Source organism: Balaenoptera physalus, assembly GCF_965194825.1.
Source record: "Balaenoptera physalus genome assembly, chromosome: 2".
Taxonomy (NCBI): Eukaryota; Metazoa; Chordata; class Mammalia; order Artiodactyla; family Balaenopteridae; genus Balaenoptera; species Balaenoptera physalus.
The window spans coordinates 154,126,607-154,143,727 of NC_138883.1; the positions used below are offsets into that span (position 1 = coordinate 154,126,607).

Genomic DNA, 17,121 nt, shown 5'->3' on the forward strand with positions numbered 1-17,121 from the left:
TAACTCAGTCCTGCCTGTTGGGAAAAATGTGAGTCAAGGCAAGGGTCTCCCCTACCCAACAGACCAGAATAATTTCAGCAGGTTAAAGGGGGCCCTGTTCATTTGTTATGGGAGATATTGAAACAGTGCTTGGAGGAAAAATTGTAGCTTTAAATGATTGTATTATAAAATAATAGAGGGAAAGATGAAATGAAGAATTAATCAATCTAGAAGAATAGAGAAAAGGAAAAACAGGAATAAAGCAAAGGAAAAAAAACAGAGCAAATAGAAAGCACACTGTAAAATAGCAGAAAATAATCCAAATACGTCAGTAATCGTTATTAGTACAAATGTGTCACATCAGTGATCACTATTAGTACAAATGTGTCAAATGCCTTGTTAATATAGAGATTGCTAGATTGGATTTTTTAAATTTCAGTATATGCCATTTACAAAAGAATTTTGACACAGAAAAAAACTGGAAAAAATGCACCAAGCAAATGTTAACCAACAGAAAACTGGAATAGCAATTTTGATATCAGACAAAGCAGACTCTAAGGCAACCCTTATTTGGCATGAAAGGGTTTATAGTAAAATGATAAAAGGGGCCATCTGTATGTACCCAACACTCCAAATATATAAAGCAAAAATGGATAGACTTACAAAAAGAAATCGACAAACCCACAAATACAATGGGAGATTAACACACACCCTCTGAAAACTGAGGAGTCAAGTAAACTAAAAATCAGTAAGGGAAATAAGGGGAGAATTGAAAAATAAGGATGAATAATAATCTGTGTCCACGTAAAACTTTATCAAGTTCTTACGAATACTATCTTGACACTGACCTTAGAAAAATAAGAAGATACACTAATCTACATTTTATGAAACAGGAGCAGAGAATGTAAGTGACCGTCCCAATCCAGTCGCCAAGCTAGAAACAGAGGCAGAAGTGAAAACCCTTTCTCCTGACACCAAGGTAAAGCCTCTCTCCTATAAATCAAGCGTCCTTCCAATTCCCTAATTCCTTTTTCTTATCTTTTTCTTTTACTGCCTAGCTCAGATGTTAAGAAAATAATTATGTTATTATGTGTAAGTGCTTTGGGCACTTTGGTGAAATGAGCTTTATAAATAAGAGCCATTTCTATCTATATATGAAGCTGATCAGATTTTCTCCCCACCTGAGCCCTCCACATACTCTCTACCGAGTATTTACATCCCTCATTCATAGAGATGAATTCATGGAAGATATTGATACCGAGCAGGGCCCTGTGGGGCTCCTAGGCACAAAAGCCTTTCTGTGTCCCCCATTTCTTGATAACAGGAAATAGGCTTCATTCAGCCTCCATGACCTTCCCTGCAGGTTCAAACAGTTGCTAATCCGGGAAGGGAGGGGACCGGGAGACAGGGGAGGAGCAGTCAAAAGAAACAATAGTGCAGCCTTGGGGCAGGGTCCTGGTTCCCCCTCAAGGGATACACATAACAATACCTTTGAGCTGTTTTGCAGACACTGAAGCCCCCACCAGGTGGGAGAAGTTAACTGTGTGCTGCCCACAAGCACGTAGACCCCAGACCGGTTGGAACCAGAAGGTCGATGATGCTGACTCCCACTTACCTCCCCATGAACCAATCAAAAGAATGTCCACCAGCTGATCACGCCCTCTTTGAACCATTACTATAGAACTTCTCACTACCCCCTCCAGGTCGGGACGCACAGTTTTGAGGGCATCAGCCCGCTGTGGCCCCCTTTGCCTGGCAAAACAATAAAGCTATTCTTTTCTACTTCACGCAAAACTCTGCTCTGAGAATTAATTCGGTGTCAAGGTACAGAGGTTGGATTCGGCTTCAATACCAATGGCTCACCAAGGCCAGAGAAATGGGCCAGCATAGCAGAATGCTTCATGTGCACTTCAGAGAAGGGTGGGAAGGGAAATCATCATTTATATGAACCAAAACGCTGGCGATTTTTGCTCACTAATCGTCCTCTTTCTTTCCAAGACTGTCTCCAATCCTCCCTCAGATGCAGCCAGAAGCACTTTTCAAGCTATAAAGCAAACAGACTGCTTCCTGAAGTTTTCTTCTCTAAGAAAAGTACCTTTAGGACCCTTCCCCACCGCCCAGGTCTGTGAGCATCCCGTCTGGAGCCTGCCTGCTCACACCCTCAGAGCTCCTGGGAGCCATCAGCCAATCCCAAAGGTGACCTGGGATGGGCCAGCGGGAATGCAGGAGCCCATCTCTGTCTGGAGACAGGCCGGCAGGCTCAGCAGACAGCCAGCAGCCCCTGACACAAAGACGGTTTGGTGCCCTGGAGCTCCAACCTCAAGTGGGGAGGTTTTCTAGGAAGTTGAGAGGAGTCAGGGCAGATCACAAAAAGAGAAGCCAACGTCCATTGTCTCTCCTTCTAAACCCATACCCTAGGGCAGTGGTTCTCATGGCGTGGGAGAGGGGCAGGGAGCAATTTTGCCCCCAGGGGACATATCTGGAGACATTTCTGGTCATCACAGCTGGGCAGGGGAGGGCTGATACTTCATCAAATAGCTGGAGGGAAGCTGCCAAACATCAGGGCAGCTTCTCCACAGCACCTGGCCCCAAACGTCAGGAGTGCCAAGGCTGAGGATCCCCGCTCTAGGGGAGCAACGTTTGGTATCCTCACAAGACTGCCCTCCTGGCATGTCAGAGCTCAGACAGGCAGAAGAGGGAGTGAAACTCAGACTTCCATCTCTCTACCCCTCAACCTACACAAATTCCTCCATTACTGCCTCAGGATCTGAAATGGAAAAAAACAAACAAACAAAAACAACAACCTTCTCCCAAAGACCAGAATATACGAACGAATGAATTTAGATCTCCTAGTTTCATGCTGCCACTAATCTCAGGAGGAGGCCAGCCAGAGAGACAGGCAGCTCCAAAAGAAGGAGCGGGAGTGAGGTCCAATCCCCACGTAGCCACAATGAAGGCTGAAGCTGCCAGAGCTTGGGGTCCTTCTGGATAAGGGCTTTCCGTGTGTTTCACACAGATACCTGTGAGCATTGAAGAGTTTTGATAATTCCAGACGTCCACTCACCTCTTCATCATCATAGAGGAATTTCAAGAGCTAAAAGTGCCCATCCAGGATGGGAGCTGTGGTCTGGCCTGGAGACCTGGAGAGAACGTGGTCTTGCACGGCCCTTCATGATGGTTAAGCCCGAGGTTCAAGGTGGATGTGAAAAGAGATCTGGGCCCACCTGAGACCTGGATTCTCAGTCACCAAGCGCCTGTGTAATCCCCACAAGTCACTTCTCTCACAGTCTCAGCTGTGAAATAAGGGGGTCACCTGCCTAAATCCCCTTACACCTACACCATTACATTTAGAGTAAAATTCAACTCAGAGTACCTCCCAGTGTGAGCCCAGCCTCTGCCGCATGCAGTCCCCCACCTCCTGCCCACCTGCCTCCTGCAGGTCCCTCTCTGCATTGCGTTCTCCATCCCAGACCTCCTTTCTGTCTGCAACCCCTCTGCTCTGCTCTGGTACATTACCTGTCTCGAGTCTCCAGGACAGGAATGCTCCCTTCCGTGCTATGGCATTTGCCACACAGAAATTAGCCTGCTTTTACATGTCTTTCTAAACAGCCGATGCCTTATAAGAATGGGGGGCTTAATTCACTTTGAATTCCTGAGGGTCCTGGCAAGACCTGGCACACAGCAGGTGCTCTAAAGATATTGGATGAACAGATAAATAAAAATGGGTAAAGTTCCAGTGATTTCCCACCAAAAGCTCTAGGTAGGTGCCTACCCCCTCTGCGTGCCCTTTGATGAACGCAAACATCTAGAGCCTTGTAAGTAGCCAGAGAGAATACTGCAAGTCAGGACCCACAAGAATCACAGGACAGCAGAGGACCTTTCTTCTCACTTTCAAGCAGGTCTTGGTGCCAGGTTTCCAAAAGGAGGGTTAGAGAGACAGGGATGAGGGAAAGCTGAAGTTAATAAGAACTAAGGTGAGTAATAAAACTCTTCAAAGAAGCTGCTTCTCAGTTCAACAGAGTGTTTTTCCTTTTTATCAATGAATCAAGTTGCTAGGGCAGGAAGGGCAGGGGAAAGTGATGGGAGGGCTGGGAGGGAAGGTGGATAGGAGGGGTCGAGGATACCGGCAGCCTGTCATCTCCATGACGCGGACAGCTGCTTTGGTTGTATTTTAAACGGAATCACATCCCAGTGTAGACACTGCGTCTGGATTTACGATCCACCCCGTGATCTGTCACTTTTATATACACACACACGAGGGAGTGGAGTGGTTTCCATAGAGAGGAAATATCACGGCCCACTTACGAACAATACAAGAAAAGGAGCCAGCGACCCCAGCATAGACAGAAGTTCGGGGGGATGGTCCTGGGGCAGACCTCCCTGTCCTGAAACTGCTGCACATCTCACTGCGCTTTTCCACTCCGGAGGGAAGTCCACTCACAGGTAAGGTTTTGGTTGGGGACTTCTTTATGAAGGATAAATTGATTTGCCCTAAATTAGGCAGGAGGTGCTGGGGACTGGACGGGGTAAGAGATGAGAGTTGCAAACGCCCCTGGGGGCACCGTGCTGAACGCCAAGGTCTGTGTTTTAAATAAGAAGTTGGCTCTAAAGGGACCATGGGGAAGTTTCTCAGGGGGGGGTCAAAATGATCCTCCCTTCGTTGGTAGAGAGACCTGCTTTGCAAAAGGTAATAGACTGGAGGCAAAATGGGTTCTTCCAAATGTATTTTTCTGAACAGAGTCTAGTTGTGAATATGAAAATCGTGTTTACAAATGGGGTGGATGGGAGAAGGTGTGGGGTAGAAATTTCAGGGTACAATGCCCCGCTGCCTGCCCGAGCCGGAGGATGCTTGCATTTATTGGTTACCAAGGGCATCTCCTTTCATTCTCTCGATGCACGTGTGAGGCAGGTAATGTCTCCTTTTTAGGATGCGACAACTGAGAGGTTAAGTGGTTGATGGAAGGCATTTGAGGGTAGGGGAGGTTCCCAGCCCAGGTCCTCTGCCCTCAAAGCCTAGAACCCTTTTCCCCTGGCTATGCTGGGGACACTGAAGGGAGGGGACAGATGTCTGTAATGATTGGTGCCACCTGTGAAGGGGGGACCATAAAGACGGATGTTTGCTGTCTCCATCTGATGTCCAAGTCTTCTGAGAAATCCTGTCTGCAATGTTCTCCTCTAACAAAGCAATCCAAGAAACACACACCCATACACACACACACACACACATGCACACCCCTCTTCTGAGAATGAATGAAGTAAGAACGTGAATGCGAATGCTGCCAATGACAAGCGTTATCTGTAACATGTCAACTTTCTCCTGGCCGCATTTCCCTCTTGGGGGGAAGGGTCTTTCATGAGTGAACCCTCTCTGCTCACTTGAGGGTGAATTGCTTGGAAGTCTGTGTGTGTATATGTGACACATAAGCGCTTCCACGAGTCCACAGCTCATTACTATAATACCTTTTGAAATGCTTTAATGCCCCCTAGGTTCAGCAGTTACGTTTTATAAAGGGTTTTCTAATTGAACATCTTATCAGTGTTTGCAGACGAGCTGGGTAACACGGGGACTATCTCCGCCTTCCTCGCTGCTAGAAAACAGGGGCTGGCACTGGGCAAAGCCACAGAGTTGTGCATTTGCCTTCTCGCTTCACTTTTTTCCTTCGAGTACTCTCTCCCTTGCAGGTGCTCTGAATTTCAGGCCAGCCCAGGTTCCTCAGTGCCTCTCATCCTAGGGCGTGACGTGGCTGTCACAGCTCTCAGAAGTAAGTGTGTATCTTCAGAGAAGCACTGCTTATAATAACCCCAAAGAATGGCTCAGTTTCAGGTATCCAAATGAGAAAAATAAAGATGTAGAACTTTACCTCTTAAATCTAACTAGGTGGGGACCACTTGTTTTCAGAGCAGGTAGCAGGGAAATCTTAAACCTTTGTGTTGTTGCACCAGGGTAATGGCAAAAGAATCCAAAGAACATAAGAGGAGAAACTTGCTTAGGAATCAGACTTTAGTGAGGAGCAAAGGACATTTCTGTTCTTTTATGCTGCAAACGCTAAACAAAACTAAACAAGGAGATAGACAGAGAGAAGGGGAAGAGCCTGGAACTCAATCCCCTGATCTCACAGATGGAAATACTGGCACCCAGAGCATTTAATTGCTGAGCAAGTTAGTGGGAGGCCAGGGCTGAGTCTGGTCCATGAAAGGAGTGGGCTACAAAGGGATAGAGTGACAGAGAAGACAACTTCCCCACCTGTGTTAACCCTTTCTTTGTCAATTGGTTTTTGGTTTTTAAAATCTTTTCAGCCTTAACAAGCCCTTTGAAAGTTCTTCCAGGCTTTAAGATGCCTCCAAGGTGTAAGGCAGCTAAAGCCACAATTCATGCTACTTTTATGCAAAACGACTAAGGAGCTCCTCCGTAAATGATAAAGCAGGAAGTCTGGTTATTGACACAATATTGACAGAAAAAAAAAGTCCACTTTTCCACAGTCAACACACACCCCTGTAAAATGTTCTCAGGGAATTGGACACACAATTCTAAGGAGCTCAGAGATGGATTGGAACACTGAGAAAGTGGTTCTCAAAGTGTGGTCCATGAACCCACTGCATCAGCATCGTCTGGGGATGTGTTAGAAATGCAGACTCTCAGGTCTCACCCCAAACCTACTGATTCAGAAATGCTTGGGATGGGGCCCAGCAGCTGGTGTTTGAACAATCCATTCACATGATTCTGAACACTCTGAAGCTTGAGAACCGCTGACTTAGAATGAGTTCAAGGCAAGGAGAGCCTGTCTGGGTTAGGATGGAGCAAATGGTGTATAGACAAAAAGGAAAAGCCAGAAACACAAGACAACAAAGATATGGGTCTGCAGGATCCAATTACCTGGCATATTTGTATATCTATATTTATATTATATTGCTATAATTGATATAATTTATATTTATATTATATTATTTATATAATTTATAGTATATTTATAGATATATAGATATAGACAGATCACTTCTGAGATGGCTGTGTGTGTACTGAATCTTATCCTAATAGGACCTGGAGATGATTTATATATAAACAGTTACGAACCAACCGTCTTCATTAAGTATTTGGTTAGACCAGGAGCTTTTCCATTTTAACTTAATCTTTCACTTAACCTTTATGAGGTAGTTATTATTATCCCCAATTATCAGATGAGGAAATTGACGTTCTCAGAGGTTAACCAGTCTGCCCACCGCCCTCAGGCAAGTAAGGACCAAGTTGGAAGTTGAGGCTACGCCCGACTAATTGCAGAGTCTGTGTTGCTTTCCCTGCGTGCTACGCAGCTAGTTCATACATTTGGATTATTTAAAGCAAGGATCAGTCATCGTCAGGCTTGTGAAAATGCAGATTGCTGGCCCCAGAGTTTTTGATTGACTAGCTCTGGAGCAAGACCTGAGAATTCTTCGCATTTCTAACAAATTTCCACATGATGCTGCTGGCCCAGAGACCACACTTTGACAACCAGTGAAATGGAACATGAACAAAGCCCTACTGGATTTGATCCATTTCCTCCTGAGCCCTAAGCCCCCTCTCACACCCTCTTCCCACATTGCTCTTTTCTGCTACAGGGAGAGATGCTGATACCGGCCCACTTCCTGCTGCTACTGCTGCTGCTTCTAGGGGCCCGCAGGACAGGCCTCTCCCAAAAGTTGTACAAAGCCGAGTCCGTCTTCTGCTGCCTCAACACAGCCCTGTCTGAGGCCAAGAAGAGCCAGCTGGAGGGTGCGCCCCTGCTGAGCAAGAGAAGCTTCCCCTCCCTGCCCAGCCAAGACTCACTCTCAGGAGAAGACCAGGAGAAGGAGGAGGAGGAAGACAAGGAGAAAAGGACCTTCCCTGGCTCTGGGGGCGGCGGTGGGGCTAGAAGCACCCGGCACAAATACCTGTCCCAGGGGCAGCTCCGGCGGAGGCTGTACCAGGACAAGGCCAAGAGTGACCGGCGCACCAAGTTCACTCTGTCCCTCGATGTCCCCACTAACATCATGAACATCCTCTTCAACATTGCCAAGGCCAGGAACCTACGAGCCAAGGCAGCTGCCAACGCCCACCTGATGGCCCAGATTGGGCGGAAGAAGTAGAAGCAGAGGCCAGCAGGAGGGCGGCCCATCTGGGACAAGGACAGAGGTCAGGGTGGAGGGGAGGGAGGGTTGGTTCGTATTGGAGGAATAGGCCCTGTTTTCCAGGCTGCTTCACTGCTCAACCCCTCTGCTCCTTCCTGCCTCTGGCCCAGCTCCCTGCTCCTCTGTACATGCACACACCAATGCAGTACAGTCCCAGCTTCACAGATACCAGGCCATTGATGTCTCCACCTACATTCTGCATCTCCTCTCTCTTCCCCACGATGAGAGGCAAAGGTCATGCACTCCTGCCCTCCATGCTGCTCCCTCATGACCCAGTGCCCGAGAAGAGGGCGTGCAGAGCCCCTCTCCCCTCCACACACCCACCTTCCCCAGACAAGGCCAGAAGATGAGGGCACTCAGCATCCTGCCACCAGACCCCTTCCTTCCCCTCTCACCCCCATTAAAACCGATGGCTTCTTGAACCCCTGGCTGGTTTCAATTCCTCTTCCTTCAGCCGGCTGGTTTCAGGCTTCCGGGCTTGGAAAGGGGACAGCTAGTGAGGGAGGTGACATGTGAGTCCATTTCCAACTCTCCCAGGACAGGAATGGTTCCTGGAGGTTTTAGGAGGGCTGAAGAAGTGCTTGGGAAAGGCCAAGCTGGCAGGACTGTGCCGGCTGTCATTTGATCAAGAGCCATCTACATGGCCTGGTCCCACCCAGGGGCACAGCCTGGGATCTGCTGCTGAGTGGGCCCCTGGGTTTAATGGGAGACATCCCCAACTCCTCCATGCTTGCTAGGGATTGGGCCACCAATCTTTAATAGGCGCTTCTTGAACCCACGGTCACTGTCCAGCCCAGTGCTGGACCCAGTGGGGGATATTGACGTGGGAGGCAAGGCCTCTGCTCTCCATGACTCAACAGTCTAAGTGAACAGACAAAAGCAAAATTTGAAAAGAAGCAGATACCACCAGGGAGTATATAAGTGATGAACGGCAACGTGATAGCAATTAGTGTAAAAAAAACCATGAGGAATTCAGAGCAAGATGAGAAGGTTTAATATGAGTAAAAGTTCACTAGAAATGGACATCGGCAAGAACTCTCATGGCCTCTGGCAGCAAAGCCTTCTGCATGGTGACAAGTCATGAATACATAAAAGGAACTTCCGCACGGTAAAATAAACCACATACACACACACCAGCAGCTAACCCCACCACCACCAGACAGAAAGTCAAGAGACAAATGAATGACAGATTTGAAAAATGTTTGCCACTCATGTAAAACACAAATGGCTTACTGATCAAATATATAAAGAGCTACTAAAAACTGAAAAGAACAATCCCCCCCCCCAAAATAAGCAAGGACGTGAATAGAGCATACACACACACACACACACAAATAAAAATGATCCTTAAATGTATGAAAAGATGCTAAACTTAATTGCTAAGAAAACAAATTAAACCTGCACTCATATAGAATTTGTCACCCATCAAATAGGCAAATGTCCCTGTTTGACAATTGGCCCACACGGTGATTAATGAGGTGAAAAGCCATCCTCCTCCACTGCTGACTGGTGGGAATATAAATTCTGAGAGGCAGTTTGGAAATAGTTATTAAAATCACAAGTTCACTTTACCTTTAACTCAACAATCCTGCTTCTGGTGGACATTACCGGCAAAAGCAAAACTGTGCATTTTTTGAAATGTTAAGCTAAACTTGAAATGAAAAATACCCCATCTCTTAACAGAACCGATGTTCAAAAAACTGAAATGCAACCGTTGTTTCCACCCTGGGAAAAAAACCTCATGATAGAGCAGAAAGAACCCTGCCCGAGACTCAGAATACCTACGTGAGTCTGGGTTCCTCTTCTTATGTGCCTCTGAGCAAATCCTTTAACTTGCCTCAGTGCTGATGTGCCAGGAAACCTCTTTATGAATGTGACCTCATGGAGTTCTCATGAGTATATTTTAAGGTAGCTATTATTTTTTTCCATTTTGAAGATTTCTTAAAATTTGCATTTAATATTTATTTTTGCTTTAATAGTGCATATTCTGTTCACGCCAAAGGTGCAAAGGACAGGAAGCAGGAGATTAGCTTGGCTAAGGAAAAAATCAAGCAGGTGTGACATTTCCATGAACAACCGAAAACTAGGAGAACTTAAAAGTTGCAGCTGGTACCCCCAAGTACGCCCAAGTTCACAGCTGTCTCCTCAGGACCTTCGGCTAAGTGAGCAAAGCCTTGATAACAGCAGCCTCTAGCGGACTTTGATAAGTGGCTTTAAAAAGTTCTGTTTTGCTTTGTTTTGAATCATGGTCGGTACCAGCATCACAAAAGCTCCAATCAAAAGGGTGATTTAAAAAAAAGAAGGCACAGATCATTGCAAATGCCAAATTTTCTCTTGCTCTTTTTGCAAATACACCATCACGTATAAGCTAAAATGTATCTAAGGTGGTGAGGTTTACTGGCAGGGGAAGGGGAATGGCATATGTAACAGAATTCTAGAGGATTCAGCTTTGCACCTGAAGCAAGAGATTGGAGCCCAGAGAAGTGAGGGAACTGTCCAAGGTCTCCCGGCTGGTGACAGTCAGATCTTTCTGGCCACAAAGCCTCTGCTCATCGCTCCATGCAGAACTGACCCTTCACGTGTACAAAGGGCATAAAAACACGAGCCATGTTGTTGCCTTACAGGGCTAGCACGAGCCCCAGTGAACCACAAATGTGGAAGCAGCTAGGAAAGCCCCGCACAGATACTAGGACTTATTATGTCTTCAGCAGGTGAGCCTGGTGTTTAGAATGCCCTCAGAGCTTTACAGGTGATTTAAATGTGAGCAGAAGCATCTGCTTAATAAACTAAGGAGAATTTGCCAAAGCTGGACCCACCAAGAACAGTGGGAAAGCACAGGTTTCCTGCCAGAGGCTCCTGCTGAGCCCAGCATTCTGCTGTCCGCGCTCCAGTCCCCAGAATGGACCCCGTCACAGTCACATCAACAACATGTGGGAAGGGAGAAGGCCACATCCAGAGATCACCACCGCTGCCATCTGCCACCCCTGAGTTCACCTTGTAAAACCAAGATTCACTCTCGATTTCACTTTGTAAAATCATTTGCGGGGGCGGGGGAGGGGGGGAGAATTGTGTTGAGCTCCCTTGAAAAAACTGGTTTAAGCCCTCTTTGTAAAATAAAGTGAGGCTCAAACGCCAAGTGAACCTTCTCCAAGGAGACAAGTGCATGGATGACAGGATCTCCAAATGTTCTACCCAACAAGAAACCCCAGAAACAAATACCAACAGCCGACAACGGTGCCTGCTTCATGGCAATGGAATAATTTTGGAAGCTGTAACCAAATAATCAGGGAAAGCCGAGGGATACCCAGAATTCAATCAGATATTTTATGTAATTCCAAGAAATGGGAGGTACATGAGCTCAAAAGTATGTAGTATTAAACTAAAAGACATTGATTATACATTAAGAGCCAGAGAAAGACAAAACCTAATCAAATGGTGTAGCTAGCTACCTTAGTAAGAACCACAGATGGAATCGGACTTGAAAACTAACCGCATGACTCAAATCTAAGCGTGCGCTATGGGACACTTCGTTCTTTTTTAAATGTATTTTTATTGAGGTGTAATCAACATACACCGTCATATTAGTTTCAGGCATAGGACACAATGATCTCACCTCGTCCTTTAATTAATGAAGTTTCTATTATGGACGGTTGCCTAGGGTTCAGCATGTCCACGAGAGCTGCAAAGATCCTGTCACAGCCACACACACACTGATTGATCTCACTTTAAAATCCTGACAAGACGCCTCAAATGGGCTCTTAAAGCTGTTCAGCAATTAGGCCACATCTCTCTACACCATTCACATGCCTACTGTCCCAGACTCTCCCTCCTCTTCTTTCCTCAAACCTCTCATAGATCCTCCCTATCCAGTCTCGGCTGGTGACCTTGCTTCCTACTCCACCAAGGAAATTGGATGCTTCAGAAGCAAAATTTCACAATCCCACCCCACATCTACCTACCTGGACTCACGCACTCTGCCCTTGTTTCTACGCTAGAAACCCACACGCCCACCCACTCCTGGTGGAGGGCCACGCTGTGCTCTGCACCAGCTTCCCATCCCCTCTCGCCTGCTTACGACATTGAGTCAACAACTGGCCCTTCTTCCTCCCACATCGTCAATGTCACCCCACCCGCTGCCTGGTTCACATCGGCATAGAAACCTACACGACAGCCTACAAGCCCTTGACCCCTTCCAGGCGGTGGCCATCCCTTTGCTCCCTTTGACAGCACTCCCTTGGAAGTTCCCTCTACTTACCTCTCATTCTCGAAGTCAGACGTCCATCCCTATCCTTCCACTGAAACTGCTCACGAAGGTCAGCCAGAACCCCTACGTTGCTGAGTTCCGTGGTCAAGGCTCCGCCCTCACGCCTCTTGATCTGTAAGCATCACTCGACCAGGTGAACCACCACCTGCCCCCCGCACACACTTTTTTTCCAGCCTGGCTTTCAGGACATCATACTCTGTTTCCCTCGTTCCTCAATAGCCCCTCCTTCTGAGTCTCCTTTGCAGGTTCCGTTTGCCAGGTATGTTCTTCCTCCAGGCATCTGCATTCTCCCTGTGTCACTTCCTCCAACTCCTTGTCAAATGCCTGTTTCTCACTGAGGCCTTTAGTAACCACCCTATTTCAAATTGCAACCTCCTTTCCCCTTACCAGGCTCTATTATTTCCTTTGTGCACTATTGTACCTGTCACCTTTAACATGCAATATAACTTACTTATTTATCATATTTATTATCTTTCACCCCACCTTCACTACCATATAAACCATGAGAGCAGGGATTTTTGGGGGGGCGGGGCGGGAGGGCTTAATGTTTATCCCCGGTGGTCAGAATAATGAGGAACACATGACAGGCACTCAGTAAATAACTGGTGAATGAGTTAATTAAATAAGGATTATTAAAGTTCTTGTGACAAGGAATCTGTGCATAATTAGCATTTAAAGTACAGTATGTATAATATTTAAGAGTATTTGGCCTAAAAGAATCATAGTCAGCCTTATAATTCCAATTTTAAATATGTAAATTGAGTAAATAATTCACACCTGTGATCTTAAATAAAAATCTTACTAGTTTATAGACAGTCTGGAACATATAAGAATACTAATCACCATATTTATAGTTTACTTTATTCTATTTTAAAAGAATTAGGGCTTCCCTGGTGGCGCAGTGGTTGAGAATCTGCCTGCCAATGCAGGGAACACGGGTTCGAGCCCTGGTCTGGGAAGATCCCACATGCCGCGGAGCAGCTGGGCCCGTGAGCCACAATTACTGAGCCTGCGCGTCTGGAGCCTGTGCTCCACAACAAGAGAGGCCGCCATAGTGAGAGGCCCGCGCACCGCGGTGAAGAGTGGCCCCCGCTTGCTGCAACTAGAGAAAGCCCTCGCACAGAAACGAAGACCCAACACAGCCAAAAAAAAAAAAAAAAAAAAAAATATATATATATATATATATAAAAGAATTAGATTTTTTTTAACTTTTTATTTTATACTGGAGTATAGTTAACAATGTTGTGATAGTTTCAGGTGTACAGCAAAGTGATTCAGTTATACATATACATGTATCTATTCTTTTTCAAATTCTAAAAGAATTAGAGTTCTTGGGAAAGTTTGTCAATTAAAATACTTAAAATAAAATAAATTTATAAATACAACCTAAAATATTTGAGCATTTATCTAAGATTGCAAAGGGCAGCAAAAATTCAAACATATTCCCTTTAAAAGTGATTATTTAACTTTGCTAAACTTAGAAATAATAAGATTTACAAGCTGAACTTAAAAATTTAAGAAATTTCTAGGATTTTAATCTTAATTTTAGTAGTTTATTAATTTTTAAAAACAAAAGGAAACTTCTAAATGGTCTTTTCTGAGTTTTCTAAATGTCTTTTCACACATGTGCGCACGCCCCCCACACACACACATTCATACGCACTCTAGAACACTAAAAAAACAAAACATACGAACAGCAATTATTTAAGCGTTTCACTAGCGCCCTCCAGTGTCTAAAGAGAGAAATAACACATGTACATAAAAACATTTTTTTCTTAGTAAAAGCCTACTAAACGTTCAGACTACTATGTAGGATATTCACATGAAAAAATATATTTCATCAATGAGAATTTACTACAGTATTTTCAATGTAGTGAGAAACCTCATAGTGTATCTCCACTCTCCCTATATTCCCAAGGGGCCACAGGCAACAGGTGACATCTGATCTGGGTTTGAAGTCGGAATTACACCCCACGGTCACAGAAGGAAAGAGGAGAGAAAGTAGTGAGAAGGAGCAGAGGCAGAGGAGAGAGGGAAAAAAAAACCAAAACGTGCTGGGAAGGGGTGAGCCATCTAGCTTGAACAGAATGTGTGCGAACACGGTGAAGAGAGTCTAAACATTACTTCCACCAAACTGCAGTCATTGGCCTCCATGGTGACAGCAGTGTGAGTTGAAAATAAGCAAAGTGGTACATTGTTGGAATGAAGGTCTTAAAGGCCACATCTCAGCACAGTGATTTCGGTTCGTAAAAGCATCTACCAGGAAAGTGTTAAAGATGGAGCGGCAGTTCTCGGGTCCCGGGGGCACACGCAAGAAGAAGGTGGTAGCATTGCACTTTGATAAATCTCACAACAAGAACCACAACGTTAGGCCTCCAGCCAAGGCTTTAGAGCCTGTTACCTTCAGTTGCCAGCCGGACCAAAAGCACTGACCACGTGGAGACCAAGAGAGCGTAACTGGGGGGCCCAGGCTGAAAGGTCAGCCCTGTAGATGAATGAGGCACCTGAAACCTACCTACAATCAGCCCGAGAGCAACACCTAAGCCCAAGCGAGCACCTTTGCAGTGTCTTATTTATCTTACTTCCCACTAGTAAACTAAACATCATGGATCTTTAAAATCTAGCTAGTCGTTTTAATGCATTTATAGCTGTTTTGTCCATTTTAAATTATCACCTGCTTGAACATGAGTCGGTTTAATACCCAAAGTTAATTCCATGAAGTGGTTTTTGAACTTAAATCCTCAGATGACCCTCCCTCCAATTCCCAGGGCTTCTCATTTAGCAAGTCCACAATGAAGCTCAAGAATCTGCAATTTTTCTCAACGTCTTAAATGGCTCCCATGCAGGGTTCTGCTGGCCATGCTTCCAGAACACGTCCTCAAGGACAGAGGAGCTAAAAGAAATCACTTTCACCTTCTGACCTGCAGGACACACAGATTCAAACTTCTGAAAAACCCAAGAATATTCTTGTTGTTTGTTTATTTGTTTGTCTGTACAAAAAGCAAACTGAGACCTTAAGGCCTTGGAAGAAGGAAAAGACTCATATTGAAAATACTCATTATTTAATCAATGTACAAAATATATATATGGGGAAATAACATTAATAATCATCACATGCTATTTTCCACCTCAGGAACAGGAAAGGGAAAGCATTCACTTTAGGGTTTCACAGTCACTTGGTTGAAAAAGCAAAGAATAAAGCCAGGTTTCCATTCTGACAAAAAAAAAAAAAAAAGATGAGCCCCAGAAAGTCAAAGGACTCCAAAATCTTTGAAGGTTCACAGGGAGCAGTGCTGAGTGACACTAACAGACAAGGAAATGTGGGCTCATTGTTAATATTGACCCATTTGATTGGAACTCGGGGTCTCACTTGACTTAATTTCCTTTTTCTGCTCATCAAGGGAACTCTAGCCTTTAAATGTAAAGCATGACACTTCAGCTTAGCATTCATTGTCACCAGTCAGATCTGCATCAGAAACTTCGCCCCACTTCCTCGTAATCCTTCTCCAAGACTGCCAAGTCTTCCCTGGCTTCTACAAACTCGCCTTCCTCCATGCCTTCCCTAATGTACCAGTGCAGAAACGCCTTCTTGGCGTACATGAGGTCGAACTTGTGTCCCAGGCGGGCCCAGGCCTCCACAACCGCCGTGCTGTTGCTCAGCATACAGACAGCCCGTTGGACCTCGGCCAGGTCCCCTCCCGGCACTGCCCAGGGGGGATGACCATTGATGCCCACCTTGAATCCAGTTGGACACCAATCTACAAACTGGACAGAGTTACTTGTCTTCATGGCTGCAATTGCCGTATTCACGTCCTTGGGGACCACATCCCCTCTGTAGAGCAGGCAGCAGGCCACGTACTTCCCCAGGCGAGAGTCACACTTGACCAGCTGGTTGGAGGACTCGAAGCAAGCAGCTGTGATGTCTGACACAGAGGGCTCCTCGTGGTGGGCCTTGTCCGCAGAGATGATGGGAGCGAAGCTGGTCACGGGGAAGTGTATTCTAGGGTAAGGTACGAGATTGGTCTGGAATTCAATCAGGTCCACGTTCAGGGCCCCCTCAAACCGGAGGGAAGTGGTGATGGAAGATACTGCCTGACTCAGCAGCCTGTTGATGCTGGCATAAGAGGGGTGTTCAACGTCAAGTTTACGATGGCATATGTCATAGATGGCCTCGTTGTCCACCAGGAAGGTACAGTCCGCATGCTCTATGGTGGCATGGGTGGTGAGGATGGTGTTGTAAGGCTCCACTATAGCCGTGGAGATCCGGGGGGCTGGGTAGACAGAGAACTCCAGTTTAGTCTTCATGCTGTAGTCTGTGGAGAGCTGCTCCATTAAGAGAGACGTAAATCCTGATCCAGTGCCTCCTCCAAAACTTCGGAAAATCAAAAATCCCTGAAGACCACTGCACTGTTCCGCCTGGGGAAAGTAAACGGGACATAAGAATTCAGCCAAATAAACCCAGAAGCAGTGGTAACCGTGGGACACAACTAGTACCCCAAAACAAACAGAAACTTTCAGAAAGAACTGGTTTACCATCATTAACTCAACACAAACATATTTACTTTGAAACATACTTGAGTAGTTACTTCTGGAGTGCGGGAAGTGCTTAGAGTTTTACTGTAAGCAAAGCATAAATATTCAACTGTCTTTTGCTACCCTCGATGAATTTATCTGTATGTGATCTAAAGTAAGGTCTTTATCAATAACAAAGAAAATGACAAGCAAAATATTGAAGT

The 17,121-nt window shown here is 45.7% G+C and overlaps 2 protein-coding genes across 2 annotated transcripts; one reads left to right on the forward strand and one right to left on the reverse strand.

Moving 5' to 3' along the window:
* Positions 1–2,224: 2,224 nt before the first annotated feature.
* On the forward strand, positions 2,225–14,017 carry UCN3 (urocortin 3). The gene has a single exon (XM_082450955.1). The coding sequence runs from the start codon at positions 7,579–7,581 to the stop codon at positions 8,077–8,079; it is 501 nt and encodes a 166-aa protein (XP_082307081.1). The 5' UTR covers positions 2,225–7,578; the 3' UTR covers positions 8,080–14,017.
* Positions 14,018–14,031: 14 nt separating this feature from the next.
* LOC309655599 (tubulin alpha-3 chain-like) lies at positions 14,032–17,118 on the reverse strand. Its single transcript, XM_082450956.1, has one exon. It carries the CDS (start codon positions 16,955–16,957, stop codon positions 15,857–15,859), a length of 1,101 nt encoding a protein of 366 aa, XP_082307082.1. The 5' UTR covers positions 16,958–17,118; the 3' UTR covers positions 14,032–15,856.
* Positions 17,119–17,121: the final 3 nt, after the last annotated feature.

What these genes read in the sequence shown, in the direction of transcription:
- UCN3 (XM_082450955.1), top strand. Translation starts at nt 7,579, where the DNA reads ATGCTGATACCGGCCCACTTCCTGCTGCTACTGCTGCTGCTTCTAGGG.
- LOC309655599 (XM_082450956.1), bottom strand. Translation starts at nt 16,957, where the DNA reads ATGTTTCAAAGTAAATATGTTTGTGTTGAGTTAATGATGGTAAACCAG.